Source organism: Podarcis melisellensis (assembly GCF_964234715.1).
Source record: "Podarcis melisellensis genome assembly, chromosome: 1".
Classification (NCBI taxonomy): domain Eukaryota; kingdom Metazoa; phylum Chordata; class Lepidosauria; order Squamata; family Lacertidae; genus Podarcis; species Podarcis melisellensis.
Genome location: NC_138528.1, coordinates 84,208,930 through 84,229,773, shown reverse-complemented (window position 1 = coordinate 84,229,773; position 20,844 = coordinate 84,208,930). Strand labels below are relative to the sequence as shown.

Here is a 20,844-nt window from a genome sequence, read left to right as displayed (position 1 = left end):
TTCCCCTTTGATCCCTCTTAAAATACAAGACACTACACAGTCTTTATAAAAGTATAAAAGAGTTTACTCACGTTCTGTTCACAATATGATCCCAGAAGGCACACAGACTTAAAAAGGTAAAATACATTTAGAATCTATCTTGTAGCAAGATAGTCCTTATCTCCTCTCTTGGCTGGGAGCCAAGAGAGCATCCTTAGATGTTCCTCATGGAAGGAAGATGGCAGAGAGAGGCAAGAGAGAGGCAAGAGGCAAGAGAGCAAGAGGCAAGAGAGAGAGATGGCTGCCTGCCCTGTGCTTTTATCATTACCTGCACAGGTGAGGCCACACCCACCTCTGGTCACATGCGGAGGAAGTCCGTCCCCAGGAAGTTTACCTGCTTGCTGGACAGACATCCCTCCCCATGTTCTAACATGTACACTCTAGGAATGTTGTCATTGACTGCTCCTGTGTTTTACATCCCACATACCCCTTCTCAGGCAATACAACATACACAAAATATAAACAACTTTATTCAACCACCCAGAGTCCCAGCTTGACACGTAGATTCTGGAAACTCTCTCTTGGTAGGGGTTTCGTCAGGATGTCAGCAGTCATCTCTTGGGTGCTGCAGTAGGATAGCTCCACAAGTCCATCCTGGATCATCTGGCGTATGTAGTGGTATTTAACCCCAATGTGTTTTGTTCTGGCCAGGAACTTCTCACTCTGTGTCAGCTTCAGGCAACTTTGATTGTCCTCCAGCAAGCTGACAGGCCCTTTTCTCACCAACCCAAAGTCCTTTATGAGTTGATCAAGCCAGGCGATCTCTCTGCAGGCTTCTGTTGCTGCAACGTATTCTGATTCTGTGGAAGATAATGCTACACAGCTCTGTTTATAACTGCCCCATGCAACAGGTCCATCACCAAACATGAAAACATGACCACTTGTTGATTTATAATCAGCATTATCCCCAGCCCAATCCGCATCAGTATACCCAACCAACTTAGGGTCTCTGACGGCTGGTAACCTTAATTTACAATTCATGGTACCCTTCAAATATCGCACCACCCTCTTTACACCTGCCCAATCATGCTCAGTGGGAGAATTCACTTTTCTGCTAAGAATCCCCACAGCATTAGCTAAGTCAGGTCTACATGTGGTAACTAAATACAAAAGTTTACCAATCGCCGACCTGTAGTCATTGTTGTCTGGCAACTGCTTCGAATCCTGCTGATTCTTCAGGAAGTCAGTAGCCATCGGTGTAGCAACTGGATGTGCGTCTTGCATCTGCATGTGCTCAATTAGCTCGTGGATCTTCTGTCTTTGGCTGAGAAGAAATGAACCATCCTCTTCTCTTTCCACCTGGATCCCGAGGTAGTACTGGACATCTCCTAGCTCCTTGACCTCCACCTCTTTGCTAAGGTGTTTTACTATCTGTGTATAGTCTTTCTCACTTGCTGTGGCAATAATCAGGTCATCAACAAATGCTAGAATATATGAGAATTGTCCATTATTTGACTTACTGTACAAGCACTTGTCAGCGTCGCCTTGCTTGTACCCAAGTTGCGTCAGCATTTTATGCAACTTCTGGTTCCAGGCTCTAGCAGCCTGTTTAAGTCCATAAAGTCCTTTCTGGAGTTTGCACACTAAATGCGCCTCATGTGGTTTCACAAAACCTTTGGGCTGTTTCATATAAATTTCTTCTGAAATCTGCCCATGTAGAAAAGCGGTAGCAATGTCTATGTGTTTCACTCTCATTTTCTTGGAGGCTGCAATGCTTAAAAGCATTCTTACACTGCTGTACCTCACGGTTGGTGCAAAAACTTCATCATAGTCTTCACCAAAACGCTGTGAAAATCCCTGTGCTACAAGTCTAGCTTTGTAGCGCTGCACTTCTCCTTCTGACCCCTTCTTAACCTTGAAAACCCATTTACTGCCAATGGCCTTCTTACCGGGAGGCAGCTCAGTGAGTGTCCAGGTCTTGTTCTGATGCAGTGCATCCATCTCCTCCTGCGCGGCCTTCCTCCAGAGACTGGCTTCTGCAGCTGGCATCTCCTGTATCTCTTCCCAAGTGGAAGGTTCCTGTGGAAACGCCGACCCTGCAAAGTAGGACAACCGTAATGGTGGGACACCTTTGTTGGTTCTGGACGAGCGTCTGACCTCTGGTTCTGCAACCGCATCAGCTTCCTCATCCTCCTCCAACGCAGGCATGTCCCCATCTGAGTCCTCATCTTCGTCTCTGGTGCCGCCAGGGTTCTGGTCCTCTGCGTCTTCTAGTGTGTTGCCTGTAGGGGGCGCTGTAACACTCGAAGGCAGATTATTACTTTGTGGGGTCTCAAAAGGGAAATATACAAACTCTTGAGTCCTTTCTGACTCATCTGAAGAATCCACAACAGTGTTCTTAGTGTCTACTTTTCCATATTCATCAAAATAAACCGCATGGTATGCATTTGTCTTACCAGTTTGTAAGTCCATAATTCTGTATCCTTTGCCTCCAGAGGCATATCCCACAAGGATACCTGCTTTTGCCCTGGAGTCAAGCTTGTGTCTGTGTTCTTTGGGCACGTGGAAGTAACACGGACTTCCAAACACACGTATGTGCGAAAGATTGGGAGCTTTCCCATGCCAAAGTTCAAATGGTGTGCGCTCTGCACCTTTAGTTGGCAGTCTATTCTGCAAATAGACCGACGTGTACACTCCTTCGGCCCACAGCTTCTGTGGCAAACATGCATCCTTTAGCATGCACCTTGTCATGTCCATAATGGACCTAAACTTTCTCTCAGCTATGGCATTCTGCTGTGGAGTGTAAGGAATTGTGGTTACGTGTGCAATTCCTTCCTTGGCCAGGAGAGCCTGCGTTTCATTTGAGCAGTACTCACCTCCATTGTCACTCATTAGCACAGCTGGAGCTCTTTGGAATTTATTCTTGACCATGGCAATGTATTCCTGGAGCTTGTCCACTGTCTCACTCTTCTCTTTGAGGAAATATACAACACAAAATCTTGAAAAGTCATCCAGAAATATTAAAATATATCTATTCTTTCCCAGTGAGGGAACATTCATGGGTCCACATATGTCAGTGTGCACTATGTCAAGCACTTTGTTGCTTCTTTGTTCTGCACAACGTGGAAATGAAGGTTTTACAGCCTTCTCAGTAATACAGCTTATGCATTTTGCTGGAGCTTTGTTGCTCTGCTTTACCTGCAAACCTCTTACAAGATCTCTTTTCTGTAGATCCAGAATGACGTTGGTGTCTCTATGTCCAAGCCTTCTGTGCCATAGGTCCAGATCTGCTTCATCCTTCTGGCTGGAATGTGCCACTTTTGCAGACTGATTCTCTGAAAGATCAAGCTCATATACACCATTGATTAGCTTTGCTTGAGCAAACACTTTGCCATTTCTAGTCACTTTACATTCTCCATTTCCAAATGTGATCTGGAAACCTTTCTTGTCCAAAGTGGACACGCTAATTAAATTGCAGCTCAGCTCTGGAACATACAAAACTCTAGAGATTCTGTTCTCAATGCATTCATTGTTTATATTGCATTTCAGACTCATGGAACCTGCACCTTTTGCTTTAACAATGTTGCCATCTGCAATCTCAATTTCAGATCCTTCTTCATCATTTATCTCATTAAAATAGTCCTTTTTATATGAAAAATGTGAACTGGCACCTGAATCTAAAATCCATTTATTACGTCTATTCTCACGATTCTGGACTGTTAAATTCCTTTCTTGCAGTAGCCATGTGCATTCACATTTCCCCTTCTTTTCTCCTTTTGGCTGAAAGGGGTGGGGTTTCTTTGCTTTAGGAGCCCTGCAATTCTTTGCAATGTGTCCTTCTTTGTTACAATTGAAACAAATCACTTTCTTAGGCATCTCTTTCGACTTTGTAAATTGCCTAGATGCATAACTACTGTCTTTGCTTCTAGCATTTCTCACTGGAGATTCAGCTCTATCTCTGCATTCTTCTTTTAAATAACCAATCAAGTCTTTAAAAGTCAGACCTTGTCTATGATCCATCAAACTTACAAATGCGCTAAAGCGTGGTCCAAGTGATGATAACAAAAATGCTATCTTTGTATCTTCATCAAAAGCTTTGGGAGTCAGATCAATTCTTTGAATAATCTCAGTAAACTTGTTGATGTGCTCTGTGAATTCCTCTTTTGAATTCATCCTCAATCTGGTTAATTTACACACCAAGTTTCTGAAGCAGTTTATGCTAGATTCTCCATACACGCGCTCAATATCTCTTAAGATTTGAGATGCATCGTCTGTACTATTTATTAATGATAGCTGCTCATCGCGAAGTCCACTCAAAATTATGTGTCTAGCTTCGCTGTTCATGCGTTTCCAAGCACTTATCTTGGCTAAATCCTCCTCAGACGATCCTGTAGGCTGAGGCTTTAAAGCTTCCAAAATGTGCTTATAATCTAAACATGCTATCAAGCGCTGCTTCCAGTGTATGAAATTGTGTTCATTCAGCACAGGCATTCCTAGCTTTGCATCAGTATCAAAAGCTGCTCTAGCCATCTTAAAATCCAAAAATTTGAAAATTCTTCAAAATTTCAAAATTTCTCAAAATTTTAAAATCAAAATCTCAAAAATCTCAAAATAATTCTTCACTGCCTTGGGTCACTGTGAACTCTGAGGGAAGGGGGGGGGTTGCTTAATCCCCACTGCACAATGGAACAAAGGACCATGTGCTTACCAGGAAGTTAACTCAGAAAAATACTACTCAACTCAAAATCACAATCCAAAGCAATCCTTCAAAAATACGCAGAAATATGCAATACTGGGGCCACTAACCCTTTGTGGGAATGTTCAGGGGTGCAGGAGAGGATATATTGTAAGATTATATCCTAATCCAACTTGTGCTAACAAGTTCCCAAAATATCAGCAGAGTTTATAAACATTCCCCTTTTAGTTCGCAACGGTAACGTGTGCACAGGTTCGCTAGAACCTCTATAATAATTACTCTGGTAATTTCCCCTTTGATCCCTCTTAAAATACAAGACACTACACAGTCTTTATAAAAGTATAAAAGAGTTTACTCACGTTCTGTTCACAATATGATCCCAGAAGGCACACAGACTTAAAAAGGTAAAATACATTTAGAATCTATCTTGTAGCAAGATAGTCCTTATCTCCTCTCTTGGCTGGGAGCCAAGAGAGCATCCTTAGATGTTCCTCATGGAAGGAAGATGGCAGAGAGAGGCAAGAGAGAGGCAAGAGGCAAGAGAGCAAGAGGCAAGAGAGAGAGATGGCTGCCTGCCCTGTGCTTTTATCATTACCTGCACAGGTGAGGCCACACCCACCTCTGGTCACATGCGGAGGAAGTCCGTCCCCAGGAAGTTTACCTGCTTGCTGGACAGACATCCCTCCCCATGTTCTAACATGTACACTCTAGGAATGTTGTCATTGACTGCTCCTGTGTTTTACATCCCACAAATACTGCTACATAATTGGCTAATATAATTGTCAGCAGCTTCACCAAACCAAAATTTACAGGGAGAAGCCCTGACCGTTAAAACCCATGTAAATGTTGTAGAAAAGCCCCATGACACAATCCTAAGTTAGTCTATGAGACTGGCTCTCCAGTGAAGGACCGGGGAACCTGTGCCCTCCTTGCACTCAATAAATTATGGGACTCCAAATCCCATGAGCCCTAGCCAGCATAGCCAATGGCCAGGGATGATGGGAACTGTAGTCTAAGAACAGCTAGCGAACCACCATTTCCCCCATCTCTGCTCAGTGTGTAGGATTGCCGTCTGAAGTACTTTGTTCTTACAGTTTATACAGATGCAAACCAAATAGGGCTGAAGACACTTTGTGGTAAGGAATAAATTCACCGATTCTGCAAGATCCCTTCAGAATCACAAAGAAATCTAATGGGTTTCTGTGGAATTCATTTCTCTGCTGTTAGGAAACCCAAATGGCTGTGTTTGAGCTACCAAGAGAGGCAGCGGGGCAGAATTGTCTTTTTGTTTCTGACATAACTTGGGAGAATAGTTGCTATGTGACAAAATTCCTCGACATTTCAAGGTGGTGCTGCGCTACTCACACCCTCATTTCAAATAAAGATCTGATCCAGCAAAGCTTATCAAATCAAATATCTTTAATACGGTCAATGACCAGAAAGCCAGCAAGCTTACGCAGATTCCCTGATTGCCATCAGCCTCCAAGGCTCTGTGTGAGTCAGGAAGCTTGGTTATGGATGCCATAAGAAGCAATGCCTACTGGAAGAGGATACTGTCACTGAGCCTCTCAGGCATAGTTTGGGTAATTCCCAAGTTCTCACTAAGGCTACAGAAAACTACCACTTTTCTCTGCCTTCTTCAGCAAGTTTATATGCACTAACCATAGACAGCCCACTTCCCCTTTTCCTTCCCTTTGGCCCCATATCTCCTGCATCTGAGTTTGGTCACATCTGCACTATAGTTTTAAGGCACTATGACCCAACTTTAAGTTATGACTTCCCCCAAAGAATCCTGGGAATTGTACTTTAAGACTGCTGAGAGTTATTAGCAGTTCCCTATTCCCCTCATAGTAAGGTTACCAGATTCTTTTTCAATGAATCCGGGGACACTTTTCAATTTCAGTTGAAGGGGTTGGATTTTGTTAGGGGACTGATTTGTAAATCCGGGGACTGTCTCCGGGAAACAGGGACGTCTGGTAATCTTACCTCATAGGGCTACAATTTAAGGATCAGTTCCTCTATCTAGGAAACCCTGAAGCCCCACATCAAGGCAACTTTGCAGAAAAAGTTCTCTTATTGTAATGATCCGAACACATTTTTTACAAACTCCAGAGAAGCATTTATGAACCAGAAGCGCTAGCAAACACTGATGGATTGCCACAGCGAAAGGGTCAAAGGTGAGACTGGGATGGTGAAGGAGCAAGAACTGGGAATGAACTCACATGTTCCCAAAAGTGTGACCTTTTGTAGATTCCCTCCCCCAGCCCACATCCTTAAGGAAAGCATAAAGCTCTGATGTCACAATAACCCCCAACTTCCCATTGGCTACTGAAGTTGTTGATCAGCAGGGGAGGAGGGAGCAGGTTTGGGGTGATGGTAAGCTCTTGCCTCCCCCAAGACATCAAGTGCCCAGCTCACCATCAGGTGGAACAAAGAACACGGGCAACCTCTGGATAAACTAAGGTATGTTTAGCCTAGTATCGAATGACGAAGGGGAGCAGGAAATGAACCCTATGGAAACATGGCTGCCATGGGAGGGGACAAGGGGGCAGCCCCCAACCCCCAATGAACCACAACCCGCCAATTACTAGCATTCCTTTTTTAAAAAAAAGGATATATTTCCATCATTTGTAGAAACTGAGAGAAGAGGTAAAATGTACAGGCACTACTGTATTCTCATTTGTGAGAAATTTCCCTGCTCCCATCTTTTAGATAGGCATTTGCATATGTATATGTATGGAGTATTTTACTTTGCCCTCACCCCATTTTATTCCCCTGTGGATATCCATGTAGGGGGGCGGAAAGGGTGTGTGTGTGAAAAGCTGGCACAAGGAGACAGGAGAACTTGAGGTCAGAGGGATTGTTAAAACAATGGGTCTTTATGGACACAGGAAGCCTTAACAGCTAGAAGAAGATGTCCTGACATGGGCCAGGCCTACTAGCTGTGCACAAGAAAAGTCCTACCTTGGTCTCTGAAATGGAGGTTTTAAAGTCTCAAAAGGTCAATATAAACCCACGGGAGGTTGTAGACTCTCCTTCCTTTTTAAACAGAAGTTGAATGGTCATCTGTCATGGATGCTTTAGTTGAGATACTAGATGGGTTGGACTAGATGACCCTTGGGGTCTATTCCAATAATTCTATGATTCTGTCATATAACATACATGAGGTTCCCAGGCAGTCACCCATCCACACACTGACATGCCTGCTTAGGTGGTGACCTCATTGTCTTACACTATAACTTGTTCCATTCTGGAAAGCCTTCCATCCTACAGTTTCATTCACTGTGTAGCTCCTCCACTGATCCTGCCCTACTGGAGCCTAAGAAGAACCCAAACTTAAGTTAAAACTAGAATAAAACCCAACATTTCCTGGTAGATCCTCCGATCGGTACTGAGATAAGTTTGGGATGCTGTTGTTCCTCCATGAGACCTAAGCGCACCACAGACTTGGCGTTCATTCTTTCCCCTGTGCTAGGGACAATTTGGTGGTTCCTGCCATTTTATCAAGTTTGCTATTTGTTCTGTGTGGTAGTCAGTCTATTTATGTAATCATGCTAGTGAGCAAATAAAAAATAAAGCAACAGAAATGCCCAGAACTAAATAGACACTACAGGTCCTCTTCTGAGTGAGATAACATTTGACACTCACAGGATAACTCTACAAACATCATAGGATGACGCAAACTTGTAAGTGCATATGCATGGCCCATTTATGGTCAATGCCGGGACAGCTACGTGAACAGGACCCAAGAGAAAATGAGGATCCTATTCACAGATAAACAATTCTGACACATAGTCCCTGATGTACTATCATTCTGGCCATGCCCTTCCCTTGGACATGTTCTTGACTTATTTATTGGGGTGGCATTGGCATCTAGTTTGTGTTGCTTGGTCAGTTGGGGTCTGGCGGTTGGACAAACCCTGTCTTTGAGAGGGAAGGTTGGCCAAGAAGGCCTTTTGTACCCCTTCATTAGAGCAATTCAAAAAGGCATGTGTGTGCACTGCTTTTCTAATAAATAGGAGCTGAAAGTGGAGAAGTGGATTCTTCAAATGGAGAAGCAAACTGGTGAAATTCTGAGTCAAGATACACACACACACACACACACACACACACACACAAACACACTTTTACCTCCTGGGAGGCAGATCATCATCACCTTGTTCATTCTCCCTTTGTGTGCATGCAGTGGGAAGTTCTTGTGGGATGGATAGATTTTGCGGCGCCTCATTCTGTTTCCTCTCCGCCTGCAGGGCCCTTTGCCCACAGCACCCACCTCCTGCTGTGCTGTAAGGAGCAGTGCAGCCAAGAGTGCGGCCATGGTCAGCCCTAGAAGCAGCTCAAGTTGTGTGGACGCCTTCGGTGCTTCCAGAGACATTGTTCCCCTTGCAGCCGCTCTTTCCCCGTTTCTCTGCTACTGGTTTCTGCACAGGACAGGCGAATGGATGCCGTGCCAGACTATTATAAGCTGTTAGAGATTCCCCGGGATGCCTCTGACAATGATATTAAAAAGGCGTAAGTCTTTCTCTTGAATTCTCAGCGTTCTTCCCTCTCGAGATTTTTGTTCGCAACTCAAGCCATGTGTGAGGCAGGAAAAAAAGATTCCTGATGCCAGTTCAATTGACACGTCACATAACATTTAATACATGACAGCATGCCCCTCAACTGTCCCATTTTAGGTGGGGCATCCTGGAATTACAGAATTACATCCCAGCTTCTGACCAGATACCGAAATGTCCTGTTTTTCCATCTGCCACTCTTGTGTGAGTCAGCTGGCTTGTGCCAGAGCACCAAACCAAAATATGCTTGTTTTTTGGTCTCGCGTGCTTGTGAGAATCACCTGGCTCCCGTGAGAGCTCGGAACCAAACGAACAAGCACCCTGATTTTGTTCAGTGGGATGTCAGAGGTTATGTGATAGTGTATTTTCTTTAATGTAGAAAATGGTGCTTTGGCAATTGTATCATGGACTGTTCCCCACTAGGCCACCAGACATGTTTCAGTGGTAGACAAGCAGCAGTGCTTTAGAGCAAGAACAAGAAAGACCCTACTAAACTCAACTTACCTTCATGGTGACTGTCCACCATCTGTAGATTCCATAGCTTTATGGATTGAGGCATTTGATTTTGGGGGACTTAAGACAATGGTCAGTGCCTGGTGGCCCAGTGGAGAGCACCAAAATAGCAGCCGTGGCAGAAAAAGTATGTGCTAGTGGTGGCAGCTGGGCTGGGCCTGGCTGACGTGGTGGTCTTTGTGTATAGGTGGGTGGGGCATAAGTGGCACCATGCCAAGGACCCCCAAATTCTTGTGCCAGTCCTGCATGGGCATCTGGTTGTTCACTGTAAGAACAGAAATCAGGACTACATAGGTGTTTGGGCTCTTTTTACGTTCTCAACTGGGATTTGCAATGAAGGCGGTTTATTGTTGCAGAAGGTGCTGTGACGCTCAAATACTGCTTTCCCTTTCTCTCCTGGGTCTGTGCAGGTACAGAAAGAAAGCCCTACAGTGGCACCCGGATAAAAATCCAGATAGGAAGAATTATGCTGAGCAGAAATTCAAAGAAGTTACAGAAGCTTATGAAGTGTTGTCAGACAGTAAGCAACCAAGTTCATCTTTCTGCCACCGACTCACTCTCAGATCATTTGGGATCCCATAGGCTTATGTCTCCCTGGACTTTGGGACACTGATTTTCACAGCCCTTGTTAGCTGAAGTCACTTCATTAAAGAATCAGAGGTTGTGACGGCTGTCTCTCTGGAATTCCCCCCTTTATTTTCGATTACACGTCTAGACCAGGGAGTTGATAGCAATAGACACGGATTATGGGGAGAGGCCTTTTTGGTAAACTATGGAAAATTATTGCCTGGCAGGTTTGTCATCAGGGATTGGCACTGCCAGGCATCTGCCAAGGTCCACATCCTATCAGGGGCTCCCACTCCTAACCCCGGGAGGCCCTTAATCCAACTCCTGCTAATTCTCTTGGCTGTCATTGCCTGCTCACTTGCCCAAACCAAGTGAGCGAGGACAGGAGCAAAGAGAAAGAGCAGCAGCCTTGTTCCCTCCATCTGTGGCAGTGGTGCAAATTGGGCAGAGCACATTCAAAGCACATAGTTCCCTGCCCCCCAAAAGAGCATGGGAACTGTAGTTTACTCCCCAGCTGAGCTAAAATTCCCAGCACCCTTAACAAACTGCAAGGCAGGATTCACCTAACAAGTCAAGAAGCAGCAGTAACAATGATAAGAAAGAGACGAGGCTACTCAGGGTCTCCCCAAACCTGGAGCCAACATTGTTACCTGCAGAAGCCAGGTTTCATAATCTATAGTGCAGAGCCAGAGTATAGCTTCTAGAGGGTGCAAAGATTACCATTTTACTTGTGAACTTGCCAACTTGGTCCTCCTTCCTTTCTTCAGAGGCCAAGCGTGAACGTTATGACTGCTATGGAGATGGAATCACAGTGGCAGGTAAGAAACATATTCTTTCCTACTATTTCTTCTAAGGCCCATGAACCTCACACATAGGCTAAGATTTGTCTGGCATCTTATTTCGAACCCATGTTATAGATTAGGGTCAACCCTAGAAATCAACACATGCTATGGTTTTGGTTATTTGTGGTAAGAAAGGAGAATGCAAGCTGCAGAGGAATTCCTAGGCTGCCTTCTGCAAAGCAGTCTGGCTGGCTTAGTGAAGAGTGACACAAAGCGCTGAGAGGAATCCTTTAGCCTGGAAGGTGAGATGTTACCAAGGTGATGGGGTGTATGTTTGAGGGGACAGGAAAAGGGATTTTTCAAGCAACGGGTTTCCGGGAGAGAAAAGGAAGAAGAAGATCTGGTATCTATTTTTGAGGGAAGCAGCCTGAATGTTGCTTGTGCTGCTGCCTCTGGAAGTCCATACGCTGTAAGATCTGCATTTCTTCCATGCAGAATGAAGGTATAAATAGGTGAATAAGCCATATTTCTTAAAGCACGACAGTCTCCCCCATGTCTTCCATTCTCCAAAGGGACACAGACCCTGTGTGTGTGCCTGGGACCCTATGGGCTTTTGCCACCACTTGGCAGAGAGAGGGGTAGGCCATCCAACTTTTGTAACAATATTCTTTCTGAAGTGTAGGTGGGTTCCCACAAGGCAAGACACAGTGATAACAGCAAGAACCTTTATTGAACTAACAGAATGGGACAACAGGCGCAAAGCAACTGCTTATATACATTGCTGAAGGCCTAGGCCACTCCCACTCCCAATGTGATTGGCTGTCTAAACTTCCAAGCTGCGAATCATAAGTCAGAGTTTAAGGGCCAATGACAGAGGCCCAAATCCTGAAATGTTCTGTGATTGGCTATCATGTATCGAATCAGAACACAGGGGCTCAGACTCCTTAGTCCAGACTCATGCTCAGACAAATACAGACCACTAAATACACAACACTTTCTCTACTACTTCATACATCTTTCTTCTAAGGCCCACAAACCTCACATATAGGACATATGGCATTTTATTTTGAACCCAGAACTGGAGCCCACAGGAGACCCCTCCCCTCTGGATGTCTTGTATTAAAACTCCTATCAGTTGTGACCAGCTCACACAGAATCCCTTGTGCTGAGTGGAGAGGTGGGTTTCCATGGGTGTTTCACAAAGTAGAGCCAGTCACGGACTACTCATCCTGGCTACACGGCTCTGCTCCAGAAAGGGAAGGGGCTTCTCCTTTTTTTCTTCATAAAAATTATACAGTGAGAGCATCCCGGGACTTCAGTGATGTGTTTGCAAATCATGTTACTACCCTAGCAGTTCCTGAAGGAGACGATTTGAAATTCACCTTCCGCAGCCCCTGGGAGGTTTTCCGAGAGATGTTTGGCAGCTCAGACTCTTATGCTGGTAAGCGTCATACTTATCTGGATTGTGTTTTGATAGCTAAGATTTAGACTTTGTTACTGAAGGGTTGTTATGTTGAGATAAAGGCCACAGTCCCCAGGAATAAAGAATTTCAGGATCCCTTGGCCTCACTCCACCCTTTCCTCTTGGGTATCTGTCTGTAAAACTGTGAACTCTGTCCTTTAGTGCAGGCATCCCCAAACTCAGCCTTCCAGCTGTTTTGGGACTACAACTCCCATCATCCCTAGCTGACAGGACCAGTAGTCAGGGATGATGGAAATTGTAGACCCAAAACATCTGGAGGGCCTGCTTTAGTGTTTGCAGTTTTATTGTGGTTCCCATTGACAGGAGATCTACTCACCCACTGGAGTTCTACCAGGCTGAACGTGGACCATAGCTTAGTGGAAAATTAGACTTCAAAAAACAACCAAATTTCGTTGGTAGATTCTGCAACTACTAGCAGCCATTTGTTTGGGAAACCAAAACAATTTTGTCATTATTGTCACTGTGGTTGCTACTATTTTGCAGTAGCAGAAGTCATTGTGGCTGGCAGAAGTAGCAGGAGTTGCATTTCATTTCTGTTATTATTATTTTATTTCATAGTAGCAGTAACAGAATTCCATGTATTTAAAGTCTGAGCATCCCTCCACTGTAACACTCAAATCCGAGACGATGGATGTAGCTGTTTACAAAGGTCAGTTTTTAAACACCTAAAAAGGCCCCAAAGAGGAATTTGACAGAGAAGTAGATAATAAAGGGGAGATGATTCCAAACAGATAGAACAGCAGTGAGTGGTGGTGGAGGTTGCGATAAAAGAGGAAGCAACTCCAGGATTGCAATGACTTAAGTTTGCGCATAAAGCCACATGCTGCGGCCATGAGTTGAATTTTATCCCCACTCTTCTGCTTTCTCAGCCAAAAAGGAGGAAGACGTCCCATGGTACTTACGAGGCCCCTTATTTTCCATCTCCATTTCAGAAGACTCAGGTAGGATGTTACCAGCCTTTAAATGTGAATCCCTCTGTCTAACCTGGAATGCTTCTGCCATTCTTCTGCCTTCTGATCTGTCGGCTGTAACCTCCTCTCAGCTTTTCTCCTTCTGTTATGGGAGATGTTAGGAGTCCTTCCTTCCCCCTTCCCTCCAAACCTTTCCTTGTTGTGGGGGCTGACCTCCATTTCTCTAGTAGCTATTCTGGCTCTCCAGTTTTCTCCAGTTGAGCTCTGAACCTTTTCACTTGCTGCTTCTGCTAGTCAGTATGGCACAGTGGACAGAACGCTGAATCTCAACAAGGGAGGAGGAAATCTATTTTCAAATTTATGCTTAGCCATATCGTGGGCCAGTTTTTCAGTCACAGGTGATTGCAAGGGGTAGGGTAGCAGGTTCCCCCTCTCCCCAATGTTTTCCACTCCTCCGCTTTTCAACCAGTGTGTATTAGGGCCCTTTGTAGCATCGATTAAATGCGCAGAAAGCCTACATTGTTAAAGAAACCTTGTTTCCATTCTCCAGGGATGGCCGTATCATTAGGTAGAGTGAGAGCTGCCTCTGGGCAGAGAGTGGACCCAGCTGTGTTCTGCGTGGCCTGGCCTGCACCCTCTCTGTTAGCCTTCTCCCTCGGGGGTGGCAGACCCTCCAAGTGTCCCTATTTTCCAGGGACATCCCTGATTTAGAGAACCTATCCCTGTTTCTGGTTTGATCCCAGAACGTCCCGCTTTTCCTTAGTATGTCTCTATTTTGATTGGAGAAGTGTTGGAGGGTATGGAGTTATCCAGCCCCTGAGCTGTCTGAAGGCAATCCTATATAGGAAAGTTTTTTTTAAAAAAAATGTTTAATGCTTTATTATGTTTTTATATATGTTGGAAGCTGCCCAGAGTGGCTGGGGCTGGCTGGGTAAGATGTGTGGGGTATAAATAGTAAAATTATCATTATGGAATGCGACGTCTCAATTTTCATAGGAGAAATGTTGGAGGGTGTGGTGTGGAGGAGGACTCTGTCTCATCACCAGCATTGCAGCAGGATTAAACTGCCTGTCTAGCCAGCTTTTGAACATAGAATTGGGAAGGTATCATCTTGTAGATAGGATAGACCATTGTGCTCTGGTCTCCTAGCCAGTCCCCTAGTAGCAGCAGAGGACTGGGTGAGTCCCCACTCTGTGTGTGGAGTGTGTGTGTGTGTGAATATGCAGTGCTGGGATCCTTTTTCAGGTAAACTTTCCCCTACAGGTGTGAGCTTGCACTGAGTTCCATTGCCACATGGTCTTGGATAGGCAGAGGAAACTAGCTTCAGAGTTCAAACTGGAAGATTAGGAACATACACTAAGAACATAAAAGGGGTTTTTCCAGCTCTGATTTGGGTGACTAAGAGCACATCCCTTTAAGTACTTTCAAACATCAAGGCTAGACTCTCAGAGGCCTGACACCACTCTAAGCCACTCTTAGGGTCACTTGTAGTCCACAAGGCAAACTGCCTTGGCCAGGGGGTTGTCCTGAAGGACAAAGAGATAACCATCCTTTGGAGGATACTATCTGACGGGATGCAGGGATGACTGGCAACTGGACAGTAGCGTAGTGAAAACCTCAGCTGCCTTCTAGCATTGGTCATGAGTTCCCAGCAATGAATTTGTCGTCTTCTTTTGCAGGTGTTTCAATAACATTTGGACCCAAAAGATCACTATGTTTCTTCTCTCTTGATCCCAAAGTCTTCAGTTTAAGAAACATAATAAGCAGGAAAAGGTATGAGTTGTGCCTCTGCTGTCCCTGAATGCAAGGGGAAGCAGAGGTGGGATGGCCTAGTAGCTGCTGGTCAACAGAGCTAAGCCGTGGTTCAAGGCAGAGGTGCATGGGCACAGCAAGCATTAGCCTATCAGCAGGGAACTCCCAGCAGGGACGCCCTCAGAAAGCCTAGGGAACCTCTCTCCCCAGCATCTGGCAATGAGATGCCAAGGGTTATGCAGGCCCGAAGCCAAAAAGGACCCAGACAGTTGTATCCTTTTATGGAACAAATCTGAAGGACAGAACTAAATCCTTTTTAAATATTATTTCATAAAGTTTGTACACTGCTTGATTATATCACAACCATACTTGAAAAGATACAAAAGTTAAAATACTAAAGCAAATGAAAATTACCTCAACCTTCTAAGCATCTGGGTTGCTGGGTTGTGCTGGGGATACATGGCTACCACAGATCTGCATTTCCGATAGGTGTCTCCCCCAGGATCTGGTAAAAGCTGACATGTGACAATATGTTATCATGCTCAGAGTTCCCCTGTTCCCCCCTCACTTCATTTGCTGCTGCTGCTTGCAAGGGATGTGAAAACCGTGAGTATGGTGGTGTCATGCCTTCTGCTGCTAGGTAGTAGCTGGAAGACATGAGCTATAGCCCCATATTTTCTAGATGTGTCCAGAATCTAAAAAGGGCACTGATTGATTTTTAAAGCAGCCATCGTTGTGGTAGATGGGGAAAGGATGTCCATCTGTTTGCTTTCCACTGGGTAACTCCAGTGTGTTGATTTTCCAGGTCTGCAGATAAAGATTCTGAACAAGTAGAAGCTAAGGATGATAGAGAGATAAAATCTGCTGAGGCTTCAGGTAGGAAGAAACAATTTGGGGCCACAGTAAAGTTCATAGAGCTCGGAATTATTCCAAAGCAACCTGTTATTCACGGGCAGGTACAGAATAAAGTATGAGACCTGAGTCTTTTTATCCTGGCTACAGATTACACTTTTGTATTTGATGTTAATTAAACTATCACTTTTTAACACTGTACCAACAAATCCTAATGTGGATTAGACATCCCCCTCTCCATAAGTAAAGGGGTAGGAGTGAACCACTCTTTAAGCACTGTAAAGTTCATTGTCGAAACAATACTCAGACTCTCGGCTCAGGGAAATCTGAAAGTTAATTTATTAAATCAGCACATGGTCTCAGCCAGGGGTCGGCAAGGTTTACCTCACCTGGGCTGGTTCACTCCAGTGAAGATCCCTCTGTGGGCCAGATCATGCGTGCGGCCGCGATTCCCAGCATCTGCGTCTGCGCAGACACAATTTTCAGCATGTGAGCATGCTCAGACACGATTTCTGGCACACGATTTCTGGTTTAGCACAGTGTGCGGGGACTCGCTGAGCAGGCAGTTCAGTTTGGGGGCAGCCCGTGGGCCGCTTATGGCCCATGGGCCTTAGGTTGCCTACCCCTGCAGCATTAGCTCAAACTACAGAGTACCGTACGTTGTTCTAACACATGGATAGGCATAAGCACAGGCATCGTCCCAGCAACTGACCTGACGCTCCCGCTCTACTTTTAAAGTGTGTGTGCGCCTGTCATTCATGCTGTTCTCATTCCAAGCAAGAAGACTGAGCTTGGGAGCATGCGCTCCTATAGGGAGACGGAGCTGTCCATGCAGGTGCATACAATGGCACATCTTTGGAAATGCGACCTGAGTTCAACACTGACTCTTCCTCCACCTCTGCTTCACCTGGCTCCACTGATTGGCCAGCCACCTCCTCAGCTACTCTGGTAGCTTCATTCTCAGAAGGTGGGGTAGGGACTGACTCAACCAGCTCCTCTCCCTTATCATGACATCTGAAAACAGTGGGGCGAGACCCTCTCCCAAGTCACTGCCTGAACTCTGTCCACCCCAACTTCTGAATCATTCCCATCCTGGCTGGCAGCATGGCTGGCCCATGACACCCGTAATCTCTGACTGTTGGCTATGTTGTCTAGAGCTGATGGGAATTGCAGTCCAGTAACAACTGGAGGGCAGCAGGTTGGGAAAAGCCGTGGCTTGCTGTCTGATACATTCTTGGCTCATCTTAGAGATAATGATGGGTCATTAGAGTAGATACTGGTCTTATGAAAAAGTTATGTCAAAACTATCGTATAGGGGCAAGTGCTGGAATTCTGTGACTGAAAACCATTCCAGTGTTCACCAACCATGACTGAGTTCTTCCAACTCTTTGGTTAAGTACCTCAGCATCAGTAAGCCTCTTTCTTGATATGGGAATGAATGAATTAAAAAAGCAAGCTCTTTTACTTCCTAGTGCTGGGGGCTTGTCTAGTTCAGGGGTTGTTACCCTGTAGCTCTCCAGAGGTTGTTGGATTTCAACCTTCCCCAGTCCCAGCCAGCATGGATGGTGGGAGTTGTAGTCCAACAACACCTGGAGGTCTACAGCCTAACCATCCCTGGTCTGGATGGAAATTTGTTCCCCACCTGCGGTGCCCTTTCTGTTGGTGGAAGTATTAGGAGTGCTGAACCTTGTCTTGGGAAATGAGTTGCTTATTAAAAAGAAATAACCCAACGGGTTTTTACACATACATATATATATATATACATACATACATATATATATATATATATATATATAATTTTTATTAGATTTTCTGTTTTACAATTTAGAATACTCATTTAAACATCCTTAAAATATCAGTGACTTCCCTTCTCTTTCCATGGTTCATTCTGCATATCATAAATCCCTGCATATTTTACATAAACTAAACCATTCAGTATTCCATTTTTACATCCATCAAAACTTATTTACACTGTTGAATTTATCTTAATGCTGCCAACCTTTTCAAGTGTACACAATTTCCCCCATATATTCAATAAACATTTTCCAATCTTCTCTAACCATATGTTCTTCTTGTTCTCTTATTCTATATGTTAAGTCTGCAAGCTGTGCATATTCCGTCAGCTTAAGTTGCCATTCTTCTTTATTTGGGACCTTTCCATAACCCAACGTTTTTTGTTTCTGTGGTCATTGTAGGTGAAAACGAAAGCAACAACATAGAAGCAGTGGGCAGTGAAATACAGACGGAGTATGAGTCGGTCCCAGAATACAAGGAAAATGATGGAAATGGATTGGGGCCGGGGTATGATGAAGAAGATGAGGCTCTTGGGGGATTTGAGTCCTACGAAAGGTGGAAGAACCCATGTGCAGTCTATGAGGTGGTGAAAGATGAGGTACCTTCAGCCTATCCTTCGTCTTCCACGTACGAACCGCAGTATGGATGCAGCTCTTACACAGCTTACGAGATGCCTTCCAGGTGCTCATCTCCTGTGAAGAAAAATGGAGCCTCTCCTGTGTACGAGTCGCAAAATGCGTATGAGTTTTCTACCATATATGACCCTCGGTATAGCTGCGGATACTCCCCCATTTATGAGTCACAGTACGATGATGACATCTCTCCATCTGATTCGCCGTACATATATGAGACCTCTGGACCAAAGTCTCAGTACAGGTTCGACGACTCTTCTGTGTATGAATGGCAATACGGCTACGATACCCCTCCAATATACGAAACGCACTATACCTGCAAGGACTCCCCGGTGTACGAGTCTCCGTATGAATGCGAGTGCTCACCTGTGTATGAGTGGCCCCCGCAGCAGAATGAATCACAGCTTAAAGATGCCCCGACTCCTGAATTTGAGGGTTGGAATAACCCTCAGAGAGAATGCATCTCACATCCCAGATGCAGTGAGTCCCACGACCCTCTGGATCCATCTTCTGGAGATGCTGAAGATGCTCAAGGACCTGCTGGCTACAGGCTGGCTTCTGGAAGCAGGCCGTCTTCGGGTCTCAATGAAGCATCACCCGCCTCCCTTAGGGTGACAACTGGAAGTACTCCGCCAGCTGTGCCTTCTGAGGAGCAGGGCCAGGGACCAAATGGAGCCAGGAAGCAGCCAGTGGAGAGCTCGGAAGGGCTTCTGGGAGGCATGAGGAAATTCCTGGACGGAACGAGGAAGCTCTTGTGCAGAGGGCACCAGCCTTCCAAAGAGCCCGTTTCTGAAGGAGACAAGTGGGCAAGCAGTATAAGCCAGCTCCCAAACATCAACAACCCGCCTCAGAGAGGGGTGAGGCAGCTGCATAGTGGAGGCAACCCTTTCCTGTGTGGAAACCATATATTTGTAGACCATTCCAACTGGCCCAGAGGGGACAGGAATCCATGCGTCGACAGAGCAATCCATGCACACATCCCAAGAGGAGCCTACTGGACAGGAGGGGGAATGACACCTCATCTCCCAGATATCTCCAGCAGGCTCCTGGGCAGAGTAAATAGGATCCCTGGCAGGGGCAGTTTCTCCTCTCCCCTGACCTCCCCTTCCAGCTGCTCCTATAACTCCTAGACCAAGGAGAACCTTATAAATCCCCGGAAGCTGGAGAGATGCATAATAAAGGGTGGAAGTGAAAACTTTTCCAGGTTGTGTTCTGCTGTAATTTCATTTAAAAGCCAAGGACATAGAAGCTGCTAGAGACTAGCCTGCAAGGTCCTGGAAGCTACTGCCGACAGGTGGTGCTATGTTCCAGATTGTGTGCCAGCAAATCCCAAGTGTTGCAATTTGGAAAAACGTTTGTAAATGGAGCACATCTGCAGCTCATTGGACACTTCGCTGGCATACCTTGCTGGCGTTAGAGGCCATTTCTGTTTCAAAATTAAAAGCATTTTCTGTTTAATGTCAAAGACTGAAAGCAAAGATTTGGAATATAGATAAGTGGGGGTGGGGTGGATAGAGGGGGTGGATTAATGTAACAATTTGTGGTTCTATTATGGGATGAAAACCACTGATGTAACCTCTGGATGCCCTGCACACCTCTTTGTTTCCAACATTGGAACAGCAGGGGTTCTGTACCACGTTCTGTACCATGAACACAACTATGGATCCTATATTATGTGTTGGGTATACCACACAGTGGTTGGGATTTTCTGAGTTTTCTCTGAACTACTTGCCCATTCTCATGTTGCCACCCTCTGGATTTCCCACAGAAGGGTCCAGGGTGCAGGGTGCAGGGTCCAGGTCAGTTCATATGGGGAGAAGTGGTCTTTGAGATACTGGTGTCTGAGCAGCGGTACTACTTCAGCTAAAGGTGGGGGGGGGGGAGCTTCCTGAAATAAGAAAATGAAGACAACAGGAAGCAGACAGAATTAGAACCATACTCATCAATAAAACAGTTTAGTTTCTACATACAGGGCACTGTGGTGTTTATTTTCAAACATGGTAAACCATTAAAAATGGCACCCGACCTGCATTCTGAGGTGGTTCAGTCCACTTTCCCACCTCTGAGGCTGCTGCTTGATTCTGCTGTGGGTGTAGATGTGCAGAACCTGATAGGTGGTAACAGAAAAATCTCTCAAAAAGCAGAAAATAGCCCATCCCTGTTTGTGTGCTGGAGCCTCAGCCTGAGATTCTACTCTTTGCCTTGGAGATTCCAAAGAGTCAGACTATATGTGATGTGAAAGATGTGGGATCTCTCTCCCTCTCTCTGTTTAAACAAATTCACAGCAGCTGGTTGAGCAGTTAAAAAGGAGAAAAACACACACATTG

The 20,844-nt window shown here is 45.2% G+C and overlaps 1 protein-coding gene across 4 annotated transcripts; it reads left to right on the top strand.

The window, feature by feature from the left end:
* Positions 1 to 7,000: 7,000 nt before the first annotated feature.
* LOC309357256 (uncharacterized protein) lies at positions 7,001 to 19,716 on the top strand. Of its 4 annotated transcripts, none has more exons than XM_081889390.1 (9): positions 7,001 to 7,138; positions 8,926 to 9,187; positions 10,155 to 10,264; positions 11,079 to 11,129; positions 12,448 to 12,534; positions 13,446 to 13,517; positions 15,167 to 15,260; positions 16,045 to 16,115; positions 18,287 to 19,716. In XM_081889390.1, exons 2-9 carry the CDS (start codon positions 9,114 to 9,116, stop codon positions 19,645 to 19,647), a joined length of 1,920 nt encoding a protein of 639 aa, XP_081745516.1. In that variant the 5' UTR covers positions 7,001 to 7,138; positions 8,926 to 9,113; the 3' UTR covers positions 19,648 to 19,716. The 4 variants fall into 4 exon arrangements, with proteins under 4 accessions (XP_081745516.1, XP_081745515.1, XP_081745514.1 ...); XM_081889389.1 differs by having other exon boundaries at positions 12,445 to 12,534; XM_081889388.1 differs by having other exon boundaries at positions 12,391 to 12,534.
* Positions 19,717 to 20,844: the final 1,128 nt, after the last annotated feature.